Genomic DNA, 23,108 nt, shown 5'->3' with positions numbered 1-23,108 from the left:
ATATATCAGAAATAACCAATTTAAAATGGAAAATTTTAAAGAAAAAAAAGGAAAAAAAGGGAAAAAAATCCCTCTCCCCCAAATTTTTTGAACCCCCTTCTGATTCATCACCCCCAAACTCAATCCCAGCCTTCCCTTTGTGGTATGGTACCTTGCAGTACAATTTCAGAGAGATCCATACACTTGGACACAAGTTATTGTCTGGAAACTAGAAAAATGCTTGTTTTTAGGCCCCTTTTTGGCCCCAAATTCCTAAACGTTTAGGGCGATTACCCCCAAACTCAAACCCAGCTTTCCCTTTGTGACCTTGTAGTACTATTTCATAAAGATCCATACACTTACACACAAGTAATTGTCCTGAAACTAGAAAAATGCTTGTTTTTTGCCCCTTCTTGGCCCCTAATTCCTAAACTTTTGAGGCAATTATCCCCAAAATCAATCCCAGCCTTCCCTTTGTGGTATGGTACCTTGCAGTACAATTTCAGAGAGATCCATACACTTGAACACAAGTTATTGTCTGGAAACTAGAAAAATGCTTATTTTTGGCCCCTTATCCTAAACGTTTTGGGCAATTACCCCCAAACTAAATTCCAGCTTTCCCTTTGTGATATAGAACCTTGTAGTACAATTTCAGAAAGATCCATACACTTACACACAAGTTATTGTCATGAAACTAGAAAAATGCATGTTTTTTGCCCCTTTTTTGGCCCCTAATTCCTAAAATTTTGAGGCAATTACCCCCAAAATCAATCCATCCCAGCATTCCCTTTGTGATATGGAATCTTGCAGTACAATGTCAGAGAGATCAATACACTAACACACAAGTTATTGTCTGGATGTTACAAAAATGCTTATTTTTGGCCCCTAGTTCCTTAACTGTTGGTACCATAACCCCCAAAATCACTCCCAACCTTCTTTTTGTGGTATTGAACCTTCTGTTAAAATTTCATAGAGATCCATTCACTTAAACTAAAGTTAGAGTGTGAAAACCAATGTGTCTTCGGACGACGACGATGACGACGCCAACGTCATACCAATATACGACTGCAAAATTTTTTTGCGGTCGTATAAAAACCAAAGACTAAAACGGGACTCTTAAAGCCCATCAAATTGAAGGGGGAATATTAGGATGCATTTTTGATAAAAAATATGGTGTTAAACTGAAGTTTCAAACTAGCTTTCAGTAACTTTGACAACTCTTAGATTGGTATGTTATGTCTCTTGCCTTTTTTATAAGTTGTTATTTGTGCTTCATGCTGATCTGATGAGTTAAGCCCTTTCCACCTGACTCAGGTTAGGGGGAGAATTTGAGTGCCCACAAACATTTTTAACCCTGCCACATTCTTTAAGTGTTTTTTTCTATTTAATCAGGCCATTGATTTTCTTGTTTGAATTTTCTAACATTTTGTTATGCACTATATGGTACTGGTTTTTCTCATTGTTGAAGGCTGTAAGGTGACCTATAGTTGCTTATATCCACTTCCTTTGGTCTCTGGTAAATGGTTGTCTCATTGGCAATCATATTGCAACTTCTTATTTTTTCATTATTTAGATTTGACAAAAACATTGGTCTCAAACTGACATAGATATGAGTTTCAAATATTGATATATTTGACAGGACAGGACAAAGCGTTTTCCTTTATAAAATGTTAAATGAACCATCAATTTAAACTTACCTGTTCTGACTGGAACTGGTGGTTGTCGTTCTCTGATCAGCAGGAGGATTAAAAACAGTACTAAAGGAATGCATACTTCAAATAACAAAACAAACTGAAAAAATAAAAACTTGTTATAATTCATAAGCATAACTGCCTGTTGGCTTTTCTAATAAATAGTACTTTTTTCCTTTTTAAATTTTTCATATTATTACCGAATTCTGGCTTGTATAGTCCATGGTTTTTTACTCCAAAATTAAAATTGCCAGGCAGGGGTGCTGTTAATAGAGATGATAAGCAAGAAATAAAAGTAAAACTAAATTTTGCGAGGTTTGTTCCAACACGTTTGTTATTGAAATTTTGTAGAGGGCACCCTTATCATTTTCAAAACTAATAATTTACCTAATCTATTTTAATATTCAATTTTAATACAAAATCCAATATAAACAGATAAATATCAAAATGAAATGCCTTGTTACAAATTGCTCATTTCTTATTAAGCAATCTTCTAGTTCTAGTCCTTGAATATGCATAAAATGGGGTAGCTGTGGAACCGTAGCTCATAGGTCCTTACGATATTTTTTGACTATTTGCGGACCATAGTCTACGGTTCCGCAGCTAAAAATGTGGAAGCTTTATTACATTTTCATGTATGGTTTATTGTTTCCTATGTATCTTTTGGGGGCCTCGGTGGCTACTGTAATCACTAGTCAGTCAACACTGAGGTTGTGAGTTCGCACCCCGCTCGTGCTGGTGCACTCGAATCCAATCTTAATTGACTAGGATTGTCAGTTTTCCTATCGAAGGTTGGTGGTTTTCTCGGGGCACTCCGGCTTCCTCCACCAATAAAAACTGGCCGCCACGAAATAGCCCAAAAGGGGTGCTTAAAGGTGGCGTTAAAACACTAAAAATCAAATCAAATCATATGTAACTTTTGTAATTCTTGAAATATGTTAGTCACAGGTATGTTATAAATCAATTTAAAGAGTTTGAGTCAATTTGGAAGTAATGAATTTAGCAGCTAATGCCTCTTTAAAAATAAATATTTTTCAATTGAACTTTAAACTTTTAATCAATAAAACTTCATCCTGTGCATGTGATAAACAACAAACTTATGTTAATAATCATTTTTTATCATTCTATCAGGGAGCAATTTCCCCACAATCAAGCTGTCACCAGTGCACTGAACTTTTTTGTATCATCTGACTCTGAATCAAACAAAAGTGGGTCAATCTAACTTATTTAAAACATTTTATCACAATACTTATTTTATCTTCAGCATTGTTATCATCAACAGTATTTAACTATGACAAGAGTTAACTTGCAGAAATGTCTTGCCTATCTATAGAATTAAAACTTTTATCATGTGCGAACATGCAGAAAGGTCACTCTTCCCAGTATATTATCACTGTCAAAAATGAGGGCTGCATTGGTGGATCCATGGGGAATGGGGTTTTGGGGTTGGAATCCCCCCCCTTTTTTTCGTGACTGGGCTGTGTCTTGTAGAGTAACCTGTGTCTATTAAAATGACAGCAGATGGCATTGACCATTTAAGTATAATGTTATCATCAATATCTGTATATTAAAATGTTATCAATCATAAAAAGAATGAATCACTGAATCATGAACCTTACGTAAAGATAAAGACACCTCAGTTCTTACATAGACATTAAAATATATTAGGTTTCCTTGTGTGATCTGGTGGATGGCAAAATAGGATAATCACCCATGGGAATCCCTACTAAAATGCTATAAATATATCTAGCGGGTCAGTTATACCTATTATAGCTACTCATTCATGATATCAAAAACAGTGAATGTGTCCTTTTTAACTGCACAAATAACTTTACCACTGAAGTAACTGTAATGTTGACCTTTAAGTAAACTTTTATCAACTGGGATTCAAATTAATGATTTATTACAGAATGTTAGTGATTTCTTTCAGACATCTGTGCTCTGTTAAGCTCCAATTCCCTCCTGAACAATGAAAATGACAAGTTCAGATATTTTTAAGACTATATTATATACAAATAACACATATATAAATATAGATATTTGCCTGCCTTAAAGATTGCTATTAATTCTATTATGGAAGTGTAATTAAAAGTGTATTAAATGAATGGCACGTTGTTAATATGTCAATGCAGCCAGTTATATGTACAATGTAGTTACTATGGCATTATGTAATGTACTTTTACAAATCAATGTCTGGGAAAACACTTAGCATGATAAAAGGAATCAATTAAAAATATTCAATATTAAACATACTGACGATCAATTAATTGTACAGACTAGGAATATGTTGTATCAATTCATGACTAAATCCCTTAACTCAACTGATAAAACCAAAAGTAAATGAACAGTAGAGTACATATAATAAATTGCTTCGCCGAGCACAGCTAGATACGACCACAGAGGTCCAACCCTGAACAGTTGGGGCAAAAATGGACCCAATATTCACGCTTGATACAGGTCTGAATTTGGATTGTAATTAAATATTTGAAACATAATAGGTTTCTGACACAGAATAACTGTAGTCAAAGAACTTAGAATTGGTTATATGATTTGAATTTATATTCAATTTTATGTTTTTGTGCAATACACTTTGCTGTTGCGAATTGACCCCCCCCTCCCCCTACAAAAAAAATTAAAAAGTTTACCCCCCCTTTTCTTTGCTTTTGTTTAATACACATACACTATGCTGTTGCGTTGTGTTTGGGTTACCTCCCTTACACTGCTTTTAAATTGTCTTAAGTAATTGTCCATTAACCAGGAAACCCTTTTTTTCCCCCCTTTATGCCCCTAATTCCTAAACGGTTTGAGCCATAACCCCCAAAAGCAAATCCTAACCATCCCTTTGTGGTATGGAAACTTGTGGTACAATTTCAGAGAGATCCATACACCGTTCCACAAGTTATTGTCAGGAAACTAGAAAAATTCGTAACAGTTCCGCGGAACCCAGTGTCTCGCCTATTTTTGCTATTAATCGCAGGATCAACAAATATGAGGAAAAAAAATAAAAAAATATTCCTCTCGATACTATCTTTTGATTGTAAGAAGCTTCTGTCCAAGTTTAGTAAAAATCCAGGTTAGTTTATGAATCTAACTAATGTTTAAAAAACTTTAAATGCAGACTGTATGTAATGTTAACTGGAAGAAAAACTAAGTCCATTTATAAGTAAAATACAGAAAAACAGGAACAAATTTCCTTCTAGATACTAGCTTTTGATCATAAACAAGCTTCTGTCCAAGTTTGGTAGAAATCCAGGATAGTTTAAGAAAGTTATTTAAATTTTAAAAACTTTAACAACAGAGTGAATGTAATGTTTCCTGGCAGAAAAACTAAGTCCGTTTAGAAGTAAAATACGGAAAAAATGGGAATTTTTTTTTTACAAAATTTACTTCTGGATACTATCTTATGACCATAAACAAGCTTCCGTCCAAGTTTGGTAGAAATCCAGGATAGTTTAAGAAAGTTATCAAAATTTAAAAAACTTTAACCACAAAGTGAATGTAATGTTTCCTGGCAGAAAAAACTAAGTCCATTTAGAGGTAAATTACGGAAAAAATGGAATTTTTTTTTTACAAAATTTACTTCTGGATACTATCTTATGATCATAAACAAGCATCTTTCCAAGTTTGGTAGAAATCCAGGATAGTTTAAGAAAGTTATTAAAATGTCAAAAACTTTAACCACAGAGTGAATATTTGTGTCCGCCGCCGACGACGCCACCGATGGTATGTAGGATTGCTATGTCTCGCTTTTTCGACAAAAGTCGAAGGCTTGACAAAAATGCTTATTTGGGCCCCTTTTTGGCCCCTAATTCCTAAACTGTTAGGACCATAACCCCCAAAATCAATCCCAACCTTCCTTTTGTGGTTATAAACCTTGTGTTTTAATTTTATAGATTTCTATTCAATTATACTAAAGTTATTGTCCGGAAACCAACTGTCTTCGGACGATGCTGACGACGACAATGACGTGATACCAATATACGACCGCAAAATTTTTTGCGGTCGTATGAAAATACAAAGATGTGGTATGATTGTCAATGAGACAACTATATATAGCTGACTTCCAGAGACCAAATGACATATACGTTAGCAACTATACAAACCACATATCATATACTTGTAGTAAGCTATAAAAGACCCCAATGTTCACTTCTTACATGTTTATTTAGCTTTTACTATAAAGTATAAGATAAAAATTTAATTAATTTTATGTCTTGTAATTAACTTTTATTTTATGTCTTGTAATTAACTTTAATTTTATGTCTTATAATTAACTTTAATTTTATGTCTTGTATTTAACTTTAATTTTATGTCTTGTAATTAACTTTAATTTTGAATAAAAAGTTGATCACTACATGTTCTTTTTTGTTTTGCTAATTGAAAAACTGTACATGCTATGAATAAACATCTACTGATATCTGTTGGCTTTCATATCAGTTATTAAAGAAAGATTTTAATGAGGGGGTTTCCCTTATCAAACCAAACCATTAAAATCTTACAATTACTCATTACATAATTACTTATAAAGAGTCAGCTCTATATCTTCATACTGGTTTTGGCTTTGATATATTTTTTTGTGGTTTATAATTTAACTATTTGGTAATTTGGTTTTCATGGTCTAACTTTTTTCTAAAATCTGTTAGTATTCATACTTTGATGAGTTGAGCCTTTTTTCAATTAATGTTTTATAGTGTGACCTTTTATGTCATATTGTTACACCACTGTCTCAGGTTAGGGTGAAGGTTGGCGCCAGATAAAACGTTCAAACCTGCTGCATTTGTTTGCACCTGTCCTAAGTCAGGAACCTGATTTTCAGTGGTTGTCGTTTGTTGATGTGGTTCATAAGTGTTTCTCGTTTCTCGTTTTTTATATAGATTAGACTGTTGGTTTTCCTGTTTGAATGGTTTTACACTAGTAATTTTTGGGGCCCTTTATAGCTTGCTGTTCGGTGTGAGCTCTGTTCGGTGTGAGCCAAGGCTCCGTTTTGAAGGCCGTACTTTGACCTATAATGGTTTACTTTTATAAATTGTGACTTGGATGGAGAGTTGTCTCATTGGCACTCATACCACATCTTCTTTTATCTATCAAATCTAAATATAGTTCATTGCCAAGAAGAACACAGTCATGACAGTATAGAAATGTAATTCAACTGGAATAAAAGTCATGTTTTGTAAATATACATCTGTAATTACTCATTATACAATTAAATACGAAATATCAGCATAATCTTTAACTACAAGGATGGTGGTCATGAAAATGTTAAGTCTCATTGACTTTGTAGTTTAAGGCCGTAACTACCATTGAGGCAAGTGAGGCAATTTCCTCACTAAAATTTCGACACTGAATTATTTTTGTGTATTTTTTATGTATTTGTTTATGGTAATTAAATACAAAATATAGTCATTTGTCTTTTCTGTCTCAACCTTAATTTGTATAACTTGTCATCGTTCCTTTTAAATTATTCTTTCCGAATATAACTCAGCATCTCAACGGGTGATGTTTCTCGATTACATTAACCTAGTAACGTTAATCATCATTGATCTCTGGTTAAAAACAGGCTCTTGCAGAAAAAGTAAAAGCGATACTGAAGGTGAGGAAGGAATAATTCTAGTAAACTAACTGATGTTGTTTGTGATCACAACAGGGATTAAGAGTTTGAGTATTGAATATAACTTTATTGGAACTAATCCAAAAACTATAAATAGACTGACAAATCAAGTACTGGGGCACCTCATGGGAGCAGTCCTGTCTGCGTATTCATTTCCCCATTTTCCCCAACTTTATTCGTTCTCTTTACAGATAAAAAAAAATATAAATAATATGAAACCTGCATGGATGAGAGGGTGGGGGGTCCCATCTAATAAATGACCAGGAGTCAAGAGTGAACAAACTAAGTAAAGAGTGAAATAAGATACATGTATAAGACTCGAACGTTCTTTTTCTGCCCTGAGACGACTGAAAACTTGGGAAAGAGCATGCATGAGTGGCAAGGCGAGTTTTTATCCATGTTTCTTTTACCTTAAAATTTGAAAGAACATCCCGTAATCCAATTTGACATTATTAAGGGACGGTAGGATCTTTGTGTTTTCTAATTCGGGACTACGGAATTTCGTGTTTTTTTTGTTTAGATGGGACCCCCCACCCCCTCATTTTTAGATTCTGGATCTAAATCATCTTACCACTGACTATTTCCAGAAATAATCTGAAATCACGGACCTACAAGTAAATGGCGAAAAACTCCAGTCCAATTCCCCCGTATCCATATCACACAAGTAAATGAACTCTAATTAGAGTCTTATACATGTATCTTATCTCACTCTTTACTTAGTTTGTTCACTCTTGACTCCTGGTCAATACCTTTTACCTGGAAAATTTAACTACCTGACAGACGAATGCATAGATGAAATAAAAGAAGCGCACAACCCCCATTTGCTAGACATTGAAAACTGGTAGCAGGAGATTTTAAGATGGAAAACAAAGTTTACAGATAAGGAATCTGTTCCCCATTCCCTTCAGCAAGCTCTAGTATACGCACATCAGGATTTTTACCAAAACGTAAGACAGGTTCTTGTGCTTTTATAAACTCTTCCAGTGACGAGCGTCTGCTGTGAACGTTCTTTTTCTGCCCTGAGACGACTGAAAACTTGGGAAAGAGCATGCATGAGTGGCAAGACACTGTGCGGTCTTGCCATGCTCCATGTTCATCGCGATAAGGATGTCAGCAGACCAAATATTCTGAAACGATTTGACGAAACCGGCCATAGAAAAATTGGCAAACTCCAATTTGAATAACAATTTCTACTGAGTCGATGTTGTTCTAGGTTCTGGCGGCAGACTCAAATTAATATTTGGATGTTTATCTGACATATAAATTTAAATAAAGTTGTTAAAAATTTGGTGTTAGTACACGTCTTAAAATATGAAAAATATATAAAAAGTGTCCAAAATTAAAACGATGTCAAGCTCTCTAGAATTGCCTAGAATGCAAGATTTTGCACTATCTATCCCACCCCTGCCAAAATTTTTGCCTTGCTTCACTCGGCTCAATTTTTTTTCGCTCACTCCGCTCAGCAAATAGTCTGCCTCACTAAAATAATATGCCCAGTTACGGCCTTGTAGTTTTTATTATCAAAGTGTATCAACTGAAACAAAAAAACACAAAGTACATGTGACTCCATATAACAATACCCAATGGTTGACTGAAAGCTGAGGAGAAAATCTGTCATATTTTAGGATTCTTTCATACTCCACAGCCAAAATTAAGTAAAAAGTGCACCAACCAGAATAAGCTCATAGGTCATTAAAGCTACTCAATACATGCATTCAATTACATGTATAAAAAACAAAAGTGCATACGTTGAATTGTCTCACCTTCTTTACTGACCATTGATTTCATGTTGAAAGTCTTAAAATCATTTCATACACAAAATATAGTTGACTTACTGCTTGTAGTATTTGAAAAACAGTCAAAAACACAAAAACTTAATATTGACCAATGAACCATGAAAATGAGTTCAAGGTCAGATAATACCTGCCAGACAAACATGTACTCCTTACAATCATTCCATACACCAAATATAGCTGACCTATTGTTTATAGTACTTGAAAAACAGACCAAAACACAAAAACTTAACATTGACCAATGAACCATGACATTGAGGTCAAGGTCAGATGAAACCTGCCAGACTGACATGTACCCCTTACAATCATTCCATACACCACATATAGTTGATCTACTGCTTATAGTTTCTGAGAAAAGAACCTAATCATGTAACTTTAACCTTGATCACTGATCCATGAAATGAGGTCGAGGTCAGGTGAACTCTGTCTGACGGACATGCAGAAATTGCAAGGAACCCATATACCAAATATAGTTATCCTATTCCTCATAATAAGTGAGAAATTCGCTTGACAATAAAATGTTCGGCGCGGCACAGCTTGATGTGACTGCAGAGGTTGAACCATGAACAGTTGGGGCAAGTATGGACACTACATTCAAACTTGATACAGCTCTGAATTTGGATTGTGATTTTTAAATATTTGATGCATCATAAGTTTCTGTCACAGAATAAATGTGGTCAAAGACCTGTAAATTTTGAAATTGGACTTTTACCTATTATCAGTCAGGGGACTTACTTATATGAGTGATTTTCTAAATCACTGATTCAAGTAACATTATGTCCATAAAGCTTGGAAGTAAGAGTTGTCTTTCTTTAATAATCACCTATTTAAGTAGTACATATTAATCACTAGACTAAGTGATTTAATTTTATTGTAGCTTTAAATATAGAATACTAATGATCCAGGGACTAATAATGTTGCTAAAATAATCAGAACCAACATCTGTGTTGATAGGATGACCGGGTCATGTCAGGTGATGACCTTGTACTAAACCTAGGATTTTGACATAAAATTCACTTGTTTAAGTATCATACCTCGATTTCCTTCCAAAAAATCACTTCTTTAAGTATCATTATTTTAATAACCCCTACTAATTTCAACACCCCCAAACAGTGAAATTTTGATCGCAAACAGTAGAATTTTATTACATAATCTATAAGATGAAACCTTGAACTTTACAGGAAAAATACTCCCACTGCTGGGAAAAATCTGTTAAGAAAGTATCAGTTCATTATGTAAAGCCATTTTTATAGCATTTTTTCAACTAAAATAGAATTTGCAGCTAAATGATTGCATCAAAGGCATAAACCTTGCTGCTTAAAAGAAGCAAAAAGTTCATTTTTTTAAATTTTACTAATGAAAAGATATTATCTAAACCTATGTGTTTAAAATTTTGGTAAAACTACAAAATCACAATTTGTGACAAAACTTCGAATTTTCTACTTAAATAAGTGATTTAAAAATCACTTATTTCAATAAGTCCCCCGACTGATTATGCTCCAATATCCAAAATCTAAATACACGGTTAGATTCAGCATATCATAGAAACCCCAAGAATTTAAATTTTTGATGAAATCAATCAAAGTTTTGTTTTTTATCCTTTGGACCACAATGTGGACCAATTTGATAACAGACCCCAAAATCCAAAATCTAAATTCACAGTTAGATTCAGCATATCAAAGAACCTCATATACATTCAATTTTTGTTGACATAAAACAAAGTTTAATTTTGGACCCCAATTTTGACCAACTTGAAAACTGGGCCCAAATTCAAAAATCTTAATACATGTTTAGATTCAGCATATCAAAGAACCCCTTGAATTCAGTTTTTGTTAAAATCAAAAAAAAAATTAATTTTGGACCCTTTGGACTTTAATGTAGACAAATTTGAAAACAGGTCCCTAAATCAAAAAACTAAATACACAGTTAGATTCAGCATATCAAAGAACTAGAAGAAATCACATTTTTTAATATAAAAAAAGCTAAATTTTGGAGCCTTTGGACCTTATTTGGACCTTTATGTGGACCAATTTGAAGACAGGCCCCAAAATTAAAAATCTATATACACAGTTAGATTCAGCATATTAAATAACCCCAAAAATTGAAGACTTTGAATTAAAACCCCATTGAAATTGGTCAAGAAATAACCAATTTATACAAAGTATTACAAAAGTATTGTTTTTGGACCCTTTTTCCTTAATGGTTATTATCATAACCCCCTAAATCAATCCCAACCTTCCTTTTATGGTATGGAACCTTGTGGAACATTTTCAAAGTGGTTCATAGACTTACATGTATACTCAAGTTATTGTCCAGAAACCAGAAAATCCTAGTTTTTTGGCCGCTTTTCAGCCTCTAATTCCTAAACAGTTTGGGCCATGACCTCCAAAATCAATCCCAACCTTTCTTTTGAGGTATAAAACCTTGTGGTAAAATTACATAGAGATCCATACACTTATACACAAGTTATTGTCCTGAAACAAGAAAAATGCTTCTTATTGGCCCCTAATTCCTACTCAGCTAGGACAATAACCCCCAAAATCAATCCCAACCTTCCTATTGTGGTATGGAATCTTGTGCTACAATTTCATAGAGATCAATACCCTTATACTCAAGTTAACATCTGGAAACCAAAATGTCTTTGGACTACAAACTTTTTGGCCCCTAATTCCTAAACAGCTAGGACAATAACCCCCAAAATCAATCCCAACCTTCCTATTGTGGTATGGAATCTTGTGCTACAATTTCATAGAGATCCCTTATACTCATGTTATTGTCTGGAAACCAAAATGTCTTGGGCAACGACACAGACATCGCCATAATATAATACGAATGCAAAAATTTTGCGGTCGTATAAAAAAAACTAATTTTTTTCAAGCAGTTGTGAACCATGAAAATGAGGTCAAGGACAATGGACACATGACAGACGGAAACTTCATAACATAAGCATGAATAGGTATCTGCCTACAAGGTATGAAGCATCCAGGTCTTCTACCTCCTGAAATATAAAGCTTTATACAAATAGTTTACGCCACCACAGCCAGTTAGTAATCCCTTTGTCTCCCATACTGTGACTTTCATCACAGTCGAGACAAACATAATAGATGTGCTGATATGACCTGCAGCCTAGTTGTGAAATGTACATTTCTGGGAATTGAAAGGTAAGATGTTCCAGGGACATACATGTACACTGGCAACATGGTTTATGGGTTTATAGTGTGGCTACTATGGTGATACGGAGAACAGATGTTGAGCACAAGAAAAAAAAATCAAACTTAAATCTGTGGAAAGTACAATTTTCATAAAATATTCTGAGTCCAATGCCTGAAATTCACCAAAATGCCAGCTAACTAGAATGAAAAGGAAACTTGATGTAGTATACCATAAAAAGAACATAGCAGTTTATCGGATATGTAATCTATGTTTGTTTGAACAAAAAGATCAAGAAAGCACATGTTGTCGTCCTTGCATACCAAGAAAGCACATGTTGTCGTCCATGCATACCAAGAAAGCACATGTTGTCGTCCTTGCATACCAAGAAAGCACATGTTGTCATCCTTGCATACCAAGAAAGCACATGTTGTCGTCCTTGCATACACAATTTCAAAATTCAGAGTATTGAAAAACAGGAAGTACACGTGTAGGTGTCTTGACAGATCTGAAAAGCACTAAGGTTATAACTTATCACTGCCTGCGAATTCCACCAAAGTTGTAGGTCAGATTTGAACATGTTGGAGCCACATCTAAAGCACACTTATCATCCCATGAGACAAAGAAGCTGATAACATTAATTCTCTAAAACAGGTCAGCTAAACAGTTTCACCATCAACCATTGTAAATTCATATATTATTGTCATGTGTTTACTATTACCAAAATTGCAAATGGATAGGTTTCACAAAAATAAAAACTTAAATTTTGATAGCTACGTTGTATGCAACATTTCATGAAATCACAATGATTAATCTCACATTTTTGTTTATTGTTGGGCAATTAATCACAGTAATAATCGCATGCAAAAATGTCTGAATTTACAGTATCAAAATTGTCATTAATATATAAGTAACTTACTGGACTTCTCTTTTTTAATGTGAAGTTTTTCCACAATAACAATCTATACTGGTGAATAAATCCCATCTCATTCTTAGTAAAGTTCTTGATCTGCAAGATATCACAACAATTCTTATTAGAATTAAAGTAATTAAGTCAAAAATTTATATTACAGGAGGGGATAAGGTTGTTGCGCAATGCCAGGTGGTGTTGCCGCAGAAGTGAGAGGAAAAAGTACAGGATCCAGCCCCAATTGGGGAGGAAATATAGAATCAGATCCACTCTAACATTGCATATGCACAACATTTTGTACTTTTAATGTTTATGTCACATATGTACCTAAAATGCAAACTGACTGTTACATATTCAAGTAAACTGTGGGCAATAAAATTGCTTTTATTTAGTATTTTATCAGGTGCATTTATAACATTGAAATAATTGATATACATGTACATTTTTGTACATGTAAGGCAAACAAAAATTACACAAGATTCCATATTAGAAAAGGTAACTAAAGCCTCTAAGGAGCCTAAATTGCTCATCTGCCAAAATAATGTCAAATTGATATCTGCGTAAAATTTCTGATCTCCAATGCAAATTAAATGACAATCCCTTCATCAACAATTGTTTTCAAGATATATTGTAATATCTACAAATGCTAAAATTTCATAAAATTCATTACCAAAGGCCAATAAATCCAATGAGAAATCAACTGTCAGTTTTGATGCATCTACATGTACAGAAGATCATGACTTTCCAAACATTTTCTCCTGTCAGATTTCCCTATAGATCTATTTATAGTTTTCCAGATATTAGACAATTATTTACATTTTAACCTTAGTATGTTCTATTTTTAGTTATGGCAGCCATGTTGGATGATAGATTGAGTTTGGTATAAGAGTACATATATTGTTCCAGATGTTTCAGAGATCTTTGAAACCAAAATGCAAAATTTGCATGCTGTGAAATATCATAAAAAGATGAAAATTGATTTAAGGGCAATAGGGCCAATAAACAAGTTTTGGTCATTAATTTGACATAACTGTAGAAATGGTATAGCTGATTGTTTTTGTGATGTTCAGTTTCTGTCCTATAAAAGTTTAGCAGATAATAGGAGATATGCCACAATTGTTACTTTAAAAATCTTCATTTAAGAGACAAAACTTCTATAAGGAGTCAATGGAGTCAATAGATGTTAACAGTCATATTCATATCTTTTTAGATCTCGTATTGCTAATAATTTTTTTCTGTTCACAGTTTCTTTTTCTTCCACATCACAATTTTTTTTTGTATTTAAGGGCAATATCTCCTGTTAGGAATCAATTGCTTGTTTCGATCATATTTAATTGGTGAGCAGATATGTAGATCTTGTTTATTGATAATTTTTTTTATTCTTTTTACAGTTCCTATAGATCTACAATTTTTGGGGGGAATCATCAGGTTTTGTCACGATGATACACATTTGGAGGCTGAACTTTCATTGGTTGACTTAACAATTGTCAAAACAAAAAGTAGAACTGAGCATTGTTAGATTCTTGTAAGTAAAGCGTGGATACAGATCTGTATTTCAATAAGACTGACATTTGAGTACTGTAAACAGGAAAATTTTCGCTGCAGTTTTATTTTCGCAATGAAGAGTGGAAACGCAAAAATAAAACTTTCTCCAATATTTCAAGGAAAACTGATTCATAGAATGAAGACCATTCATTAACATATACGAATAGGAATATGCAAGGTCCAATTTATAACGTTTTTTTTTTCAGACGAGAGATCTATATCACAAGCTAAAACTTAATATCTATATGAAAGGCAGTATAAAAAATAAAAAACTTTTAACTCATGACAGTCAAATTAAAATGAAATCTATTTTTAGCAAGCAGAAATTATTGATATTTCTATATAAACAAAACTCATGACAGTTAGGTAAATGACACCTTCAATCATTTTTCAAATAATTACCACATTGTACCTGCTTCACTGATTAATTATATGATCAAAAGACTGATTGATCATTGTGTTCCTCGCAGCTTCTTGTTTGCTCTTTCTAAAGCTATTATTTTATGTTAATTGTTTAGGTATGTGTTTTTACAAGTAAACATACATGTAGCAGTTTAAGTGTACTTAATATACATAAGTCATTTCACAAATAACTTGCAATCTACATATACTTAATGAAGCGACAAAAACTTGACTTTTTTTAGACAAAAATGTTTTTTTGATCGATTTTCAACTCTATCTTGACAATACATGTACAACTATGCTGTTTTAAAATCATGTATTCAATTTTGTTCAGGCTTTCTACAAATCATGAATTCAAAACAGCGCAAATTAAGATTCAGTTGGTAAATTGCTAAAATAAAGATGGCGCGAAAAAAATTCCCAGTTTACAGTTTTCATTTTGAAATATTTTACATGAAATTCTTAACAAAAAGGATTTTACATTTGTACCTAGTGCTATGTATGCCCTTTGGAGTATGAAAAAGAGGAGATAAAACTAAAAAGGAGCTGTTAATTATGAAACACAATGCAGCAATATGAAATTACAGAGAACATCTAGAGGTCAAAATGTAGTCTTCAACAATATACAATGCTATGATTTAAGGTAAGGTATTTTAAAAATTTGAATGGATTCTGAAAAAAAAATATGTATGTGCCTGTATACTTTACAGTGCATAGCTGATTCAGGAGTAAGGAATGATGTTGTTGGTGTAAAATGCACCTGGTCAAGGTATGGGAACTAGTTTAAATTTTTCTTTAATGGAGCTGAACAATGTTTTCAGGGATTTGGTTGGCAAGTAAATCATAAAAATCATCATTAACCTCTGAATTCCAATGGGGATCATAGGAGATGGCAGCATTATTGTGCATGTACAAACACAACCTTCAGTGTTTTGTTTCTAGTTTGCTCTTATTTCAATTATTTAATGATGCTGCTTTTGTCTCTTTGTCACCTTTTTCATAAAATGTGCTTTTAGTTTGCTTGCTTTGATTTAAGTTTGTTGCCTACTTATGTTATCCATGTGCTTTATTTATTTGTGTGCTATACTCTGTCTTATTTATTTTTTGTTTTTATTTTAAATACCAAGTCTGTTTAAGAACTCTACAGAGTTCATGATACTATGTTACATTGTAATAACTATATTGACAATGCATATCGGAAAATTGAACAATAAAAACAAAAGTCTGTTAAAAATTTAATAAATCTTGTGTAACAACAACGTAATATTACTGTAGAAACAAATAGTATTGTTACATTCGTAATTAATCGGCTCCTTACCCTACCTAGCATTCCGGCAATTAACAATTTTGGTTATTGTGACTCTTTCAACATAATCACAGCAAGTTCCTTTTATATAAGGCCTTATCCTAACTCTTGTTTAATACACACTGGTCGACTTATTAAGCTGATAAAAAATTTTGTTAATCATTGTAAATTAACTTCTTTTACACATTTCCTACCTTATTCATGTTATTTGTATCAAATAATTTACATTTATATCAAGAATTGTATGTTTACTCAAGGATTTGTATAGTATTACTATATTCCATACTATACTATATAGTATTACTATAGAAATCCTTGGTTTACTAGCAATGTGCGCATGCAGTATAGTTTCTATGCCCTATACTGAAAAATCCTATATACAGACATGGATAGTATGCTGCACTATGGTAGTAAACATATTCAGTGTGGAAGGTATTCAGGCTGGTAGCACACAATTAACCTGTTACATAAAAACTAAAACAAGGTTGAAGTTAAATAATATCTGGAACACAACATGATCAAATAATTATACATATACCATCACCTTTCAATCCCTTAATGCTTAATGTTTTGGAATTAAGTGATTTTAAGACAATTTTAAGAAAGTCTTTCACCAATTTTACTTGCTTTAAATACAAATATACATCTATTTTGAAAGTTTGATATTATTTAGAAAATAAAAAAGATGAACGAATGCATGAAAACTAAGTTCTTAAATATTTAGTTCAAGTTTAAGATACTGCTCTTTTATGCAAAATCTAAATAAAATATGTTATATTTACTGTAACTTGATCTTTTTGAGACTCTATCACTGTGTATGAAAATAAAATATAAGTGTGCCAAGAGTGAAAAAAATATGAAGAAAATGGTATGTGTTACTTGCTTATCACCGACACGTCTCTGCCTAGTCCAAATAGTTATGACGTCTTGAAAGGCTATTTTGTTATTTGCTTTGAAGCAAAAAAATAAAATAGCCTTTCAAGAGTCATAATTATTTGGACTAGTCTCTGGCTCTGCCCTGGGAACAGTATATTTATATATATGTTCCTGTCTCTGCCTAACATCTGTTAACGTAGGTGCCAAAATAACTATGTCATGTGCTGAATTAACCAGGAGACGACCCAGAGACGACACGAAAAAGGGAAGAATTCTAAATAGCTGCAGAATCTGGAATGGAGAAATATTCTACATTTTGTACATAATCAATTATTCCCCCTTTTTTTTGCATGAGTTATCATGTCATGTATTAGTCCCAGTCAATATATTGAACGTTCTTTGTCATTCAAAACTAAATATTACAGTTAATATTAATAACAAGTGTCATAATGACCACTTGGACTTTCAGCAGATGTCAAATTGTCACGGTTTTGTGTATGCTGACAGAATTTATTTTTCTGGCACTTTCAGAAAAAAAAACATGGATACAAACCTTATCAGCGATTGACGGGTAGATTCAAACAGATCGATAATCAATGTTTGTGCAAAATACAATCACATTTCAATTATTATCAATCATCGTTATTGATTTCACATCAACAATCACAGTACAAGAAGTAAGAAGAGCAAAAATTATCAACATGCAGCTGTTTGGTGTATACGCATATTGTCACGTGATTTTATTTATTCAGTCGATTCGTCATTTTTATTTTGTTTCTAAATTAAGAATCGGACATGTGCTTCTTTGTTTACATTTATCAGCTGATTTTTGTGCGAGCCTTATTGTAAAGTGCGAATGTTTCACGTTTGCCATAATAAGTTGGTTGACCCTGTAACCTGGGAATAATACATAAATCTATACTGTAATAATACATTTTATCTATTGGTCCCAGCTGGGACCTCATATTATGATCGAGGTTCCACTAGTTGAGGACTATTGCCAACTGTTAACAGTATCATATATATTGGTCCTAGCAAGGAATTGTATATTTAATTTTAATTCCGTTAAAAAATCGATAAACTTTGACAAAAATATCGAATCAAAAGAAGAAAATTACTGACCCATTGACATTTTAACTTGGTGAAATTGCAACCCATTGATATATCAGTGAAGTATCAAAAAGGGACCCATTCCAGCGGGACGTCTGTGTTTACCTCAATTCATACTAACAGTATTATCATGAGTCCCAGAAGTAGTACGACAGGTGCCATGCCTGGAACAGGAGCTGATCGTCACCTTCCGGACCACCGTGTTATATAGAACGCCCGGTATTAAGGTGTGAATCGTGTTATTCAGTCTTTCAATGTACTGTTTTGTGTCTGCTATTTGTCTTTTCGTCATATTTCGTTCTGAATTGCTATATTTTGGCTCTATATGGTCTGGCTGTGGCTTCAGATCATTATAGTAAGGTAGAGACATTTAATTGAAGTATATGTCTCTGTATAAGGTGATCATATATTTAGATATTTTTGTCAAATTTATTTGTGTTTTACAACTATGTAAATCGTCCGCGTGGTAAATTACTTTGCCCACAGTATTCATGGTTTGCAGCGAGCGGTTGGTGTTACCGAAGTTCGAGGTTGGGATTTAGTCCGTATTTATTTCAACAGCGAGGGCATTTTCAAAAAGCCCGACCTTCACATTACAATGATTCTCAATAACACCGTTCATTTGTGCACTTTTACATTCTAACAATTAACGTTATATTGTATTTCTAAGCACTGTTATATCTGGGAATAGTCTTATGTCCCAGCAGAGACATATATGTCTCTGGTCCCAGGTTCTATCAAACTTTTTATAAATTAATCAAAACTGAGGTTTTATTTTAAGAAAAAAATGAACCTTGAAAGGTATTCAAAAATCAGAAGTAAGGTTATTTATTGTCACTCAAGTACAAGTTATGCATATGGTTTCGGATAATACTGAAATGATAGATTTTACAGAAATGTGTTTTTTTTTTTTTATCAAAATCGCCTGCAACAGTAATGGACAATATTTTGATTTCATAAATAATTGCAAAGATAATAACCATACCTCTATAGCAAACCGAACAAAAATAACAAAGAGCCAAACGACACCCTCATGAGCAAAATACTAGTACAGAGGCGGATTTAGGGGGGCATGCAGGGGGCCCGGGCCTCCCCTTTTGTTGGAAAAATATTTGGTTGATTACATAGGGAATCACTGAAGCATGACTGGAGCGGGCCCCCTCTTAGTCAGTCCGACAGTGGGCCCCCGCTTATGAAAATTTCTGGATCCGCCACTGTAGTATATCGTTTGCTTTCATCGTGTTCAAATTTAGAAAAATGCACGTTATATTTTATAAGAAGGATAATTCTACTATTAAAATCCATGTATAAATTGCTTTTTTTTCTAGACAATGCTTTTCTGGACTTGACACTTTTTGAGACGTAAAACTGTTTCCCAGTCATGGGCATGGAAAGTTTTCTCTACTGCACATGGTTTTAAATAATAGGTATTCTCTGATGATGATGCAAATCTGAGAGTACTATAACACATTAGTCTTAGTGCAAATAAAACATTTATGATACGTCACATATTCTGACTTACCCCTCTGAGAGTGTCGGTATCCCTTTCCATATTGGTGATGTACTTTTGCACTAATGATTTGAATGGCGTTTGTACATAACTGCTTAATTACAATTTTATTAGAGAAAACTTCATTTGCACACTAAAACACATTTCTACGTTTGACATATGAAACAAAGAACTCTAAAAATATACCGATGATACATTGCGTGTAAGATGGATAAATGCCAATAAATGTTTGATTTCAGTTACTTATAAGCTAGCTTTAGTGTCACAGCTGGGTAGAGTATGTTATTCAATCGAAACAAACAATATGGATTGTATGGAAAAGAAACATTACATCACATAATTTAACAGTTATTCTTGATGGATAACAATTTACTTTTTATTATGACAATTATCATGATTTTCGTTCAGTGGGACATTTAAATCATGAGATTGGCGTGACAGCCCAATGTTGGGTACATAGTTTATGATATTGCTAGATTGAAAACAAATGCTCACTCAACTGAAAAAGGTAAACAGAATGGTAAATAAAAGACATGACTTGTTGAACATTTCAAAGAAAATTCTGATATTTTGACAAATAAAAAGCAAAAAAAACCCCAAAAAAAACAAAAAACGACAACTTCAATTGATATTTTTTTACATGTCTAATTTATATAAGTAATTTGTTTGTTATTCTGTATAAATTACTTTTAAGGATGCTATATATATATAGTTTTAACGGGTGAAGCGAACCTCTTTAAAAACTTGACTCATATTTTCCATTTAAGCTGTTATCCTAATGCTAGCAAGTTAAAGGTTTGGTTGACTTTCTTGCTTTGTTTGTATAAATTTTTGCTCAAGAATTGTAATTAAAATTGACATCTGCTATCAATAGATAGCCGGGGCTTCAGCTTGTAAACATTACACTTATAAATTTTATTGGAAGTTAAGCAATGTATACAAGTTGAAGCCCCGCCTATCTATGCCGAATCTAACCGTGTATTTAGATTTTTGATATTGGACCAAAATAGGTTCAAGTCCAATTTCAAATTTTTATTCTGTGTAAGACACCTATGATGTGTCAAATATTTAACCACAATCCAAATTCAAAGCTGTATCAAGCTTGAATGCAGTGTCCATACTTGCCCCCCCCCCCCCTCAACTGTTCAGGGTTCGACCTTTGCGGTCGTATCAAGCTTTTATTAATCATTTTATTAACTCTGATATTGTCTTATGTGTATTTTATTTCATTGTACATTATTCATTGTATATGCTATTAGACTCATTAATAATCATAATGTGATTATTTAGTTAATTACAAATGTAAACATGTAATACAAATTGTGTGTAGTTTTCAATGGATTTTTTTTTTTAAATAATAATAATAATGATAATAATAATGCATGTAATAATAATTCTTTATCTAAAGAGGGTTACACCGTCAGCTGTAAAACTAATCTTCCCTGAGACCCTCATGAAATACATTGAAATATAACAAACAAAAAATTACAAAATAACCAAACAAATACACATTAGCTAATGTTTTAGGAATTAATACATCACAAACTTTATTCATTTTAATATTTAATTTCCATGAATGTTAAAATAAAAAAAAATCAAATAACTTCATTGATCCTGTCCTGGGGTGGTAATAGCAGAAACTGGACATAATCTTCCTCCATATTAACAAACTCAGTTTTTTTTTAAACATCTGTTTGTTAAGTAATATTATCTGTCCCTTTAACAGCAGGATATGACAGATTTACAGCTCTACTTAACCATTTTATAATCTAATAATGAACAGTAAATTTCAAACTATATGATGCTATATCTATTTTTACAATGACTACTTTTAATTGTGCAATGCAGCTCTGATTAAATATTTGATATAGCATAGTTTCTGACACAGAACGAATGTGGTCTAAGTACTTAAATAATATGAAATTGGACATTTACCAATTATGGTCCAATATCAAAAATCTAAATATATGGTTGAAATCAGAATATCAAAGAACCCCCCAGAATTCAATTTTTTATGAAATCAAACAAAGTTTTATTTTGGACCCTTTGGACCTCAATGTGGACCAAATTGATAACGGGGCACAAAATAAAAAAAAAACTAAATACACGGTTGGATTCATCATGTCAATGATCCCCATTTATTCAATTTTTGTTGAAATCAAACAACGTTTAGTTTTGGACCCCGATTAGAACCAACTTGAAAACTGGGTCCAAAATCAAAAATATAGATACACTGTTAGATTGGGCATATCAAAGAACACCAATAATTTTTTTTTTTAAATCAAAAAATTTGGACCTTAATGTGGACCAGTTTGAAAAGCGGGCCTAAATCAAAAATCTAAAACACGGCTAGATTTAGCACATCAAAGAACACCAATAATTTGATTTTTGATGTAATCAAACAAAGTTGAATTTTGGATCCTAATTTGGACCAACTTTGAAAACCGGGCCCAAAATCAAAAATCTAAAACACTGTTAGATTGGGCATATCAAAGAACACCAATAATTCAATTTTTGATGAAATCAAACAAAGATTAATTTTGGACCCTTTAGACCTTAATATGGACCAATTAAAAAAACAGGGCCCAAAATCCAAATTCTTTACACCTAGATTCATCATATTTAAGAACCCCAAGAATAAAAGACTTTGAATTAAACCCCATTGAAATTGGTCAAGAAATAAGCAATAATACAAAGTATTACAAAAGTATTGTTTTTTCTTAACCGCGTCAGGGTCATAACCACCAAAATCAATCCCAACCTTCCCTATAAAACCTTTTATCGCACCGCGGGTAAATTATTACGTTGTGATTGGTTTAACGCCGTCACGTGGTGACCCCCTATGGATCCGTAGGGGGTTGGTAAATTTCATAGTGGGTTCATGACGCCACGTCTACTGTTAATGGTGACGTCATCTATTGATGTTGTTGTATTTCATTGTTTATTTTTCTACAAAACGCTGCAGAAAAAGTCTCGCGTGCGATAAATTCGTTATACGGTTCACTACTGACCCCCTACGGACCATAGGGGGTGAATAAAATCCACAGGGGATTCGGCCTTCGGCCTCACCCCCTATGGATTTTACTAACCCTCTATGGATCCGTAGGGGGTCAGTAGCGAACCATATAACTTATAGTGGCACAATTAAATAGCAATCCATAGACTTATTCTCAAGCTAGTGTCCAGAAACCAGAAAATCTTAGTTTTTTTGGCCCTTTTCAGCCCCTA

The 23,108-nt window shown here is 33.1% G+C and overlaps 2 protein-coding genes across 8 annotated transcripts in view; one reads left to right on the top strand and one right to left on the bottom strand.

Moving 5' to 3' along the window:
• The window catches only part of LOC127728565 (ATP-binding cassette sub-family A member 2-like), a 110,309-nt gene extending 90,246 nt beyond the window's left edge, over nt 1–20,063 (bottom strand). The window contains exons 1-3 of one of the 2 annotated variants that reach the window (XM_052236031.1): nt 19,893–20,063; nt 13,141–13,230; nt 1,677–1,770 (exon numbers count right to left, since the gene is read on the bottom strand). In XM_052236031.1, coding sequence (XP_052091991.1) covers nt 1,677–1,770; nt 13,141–13,230; nt 19,893–19,922 — 214 coding nt within the window. In that variant the 5' untranslated portion in view covers nt 19,923–20,063. Of the gene's footprint in view, nt 1–1,676; nt 1,771–13,140; nt 13,231–17,813; nt 17,945–19,892 lie in introns of those variants that run through there. The other variant, XM_052236032.1, reaches the window with a different exon arrangement.
• Nucleotides 1–23,108, top strand: part of LOC127728572 (uncharacterized) — an 879,051-nt gene that overhangs the window by 217,543 nt on the left and 638,400 nt on the right. The window lies entirely within an intron of this gene.

Source organism: Mytilus californianus, unplaced genomic scaffold (assembly GCF_021869535.1).
Source record: "Mytilus californianus isolate M0D057914Y unplaced genomic scaffold, xbMytCali1.0.p SCAF_2, whole genome shotgun sequence".
Classification (NCBI taxonomy): domain Eukaryota; kingdom Metazoa; phylum Mollusca; class Bivalvia; order Mytilida; family Mytilidae; genus Mytilus; species Mytilus californianus.
The sequence above is the reverse complement of the archived record's forward strand: the minus strand, read 5'-3'. Positions and strand labels throughout refer to the sequence as shown.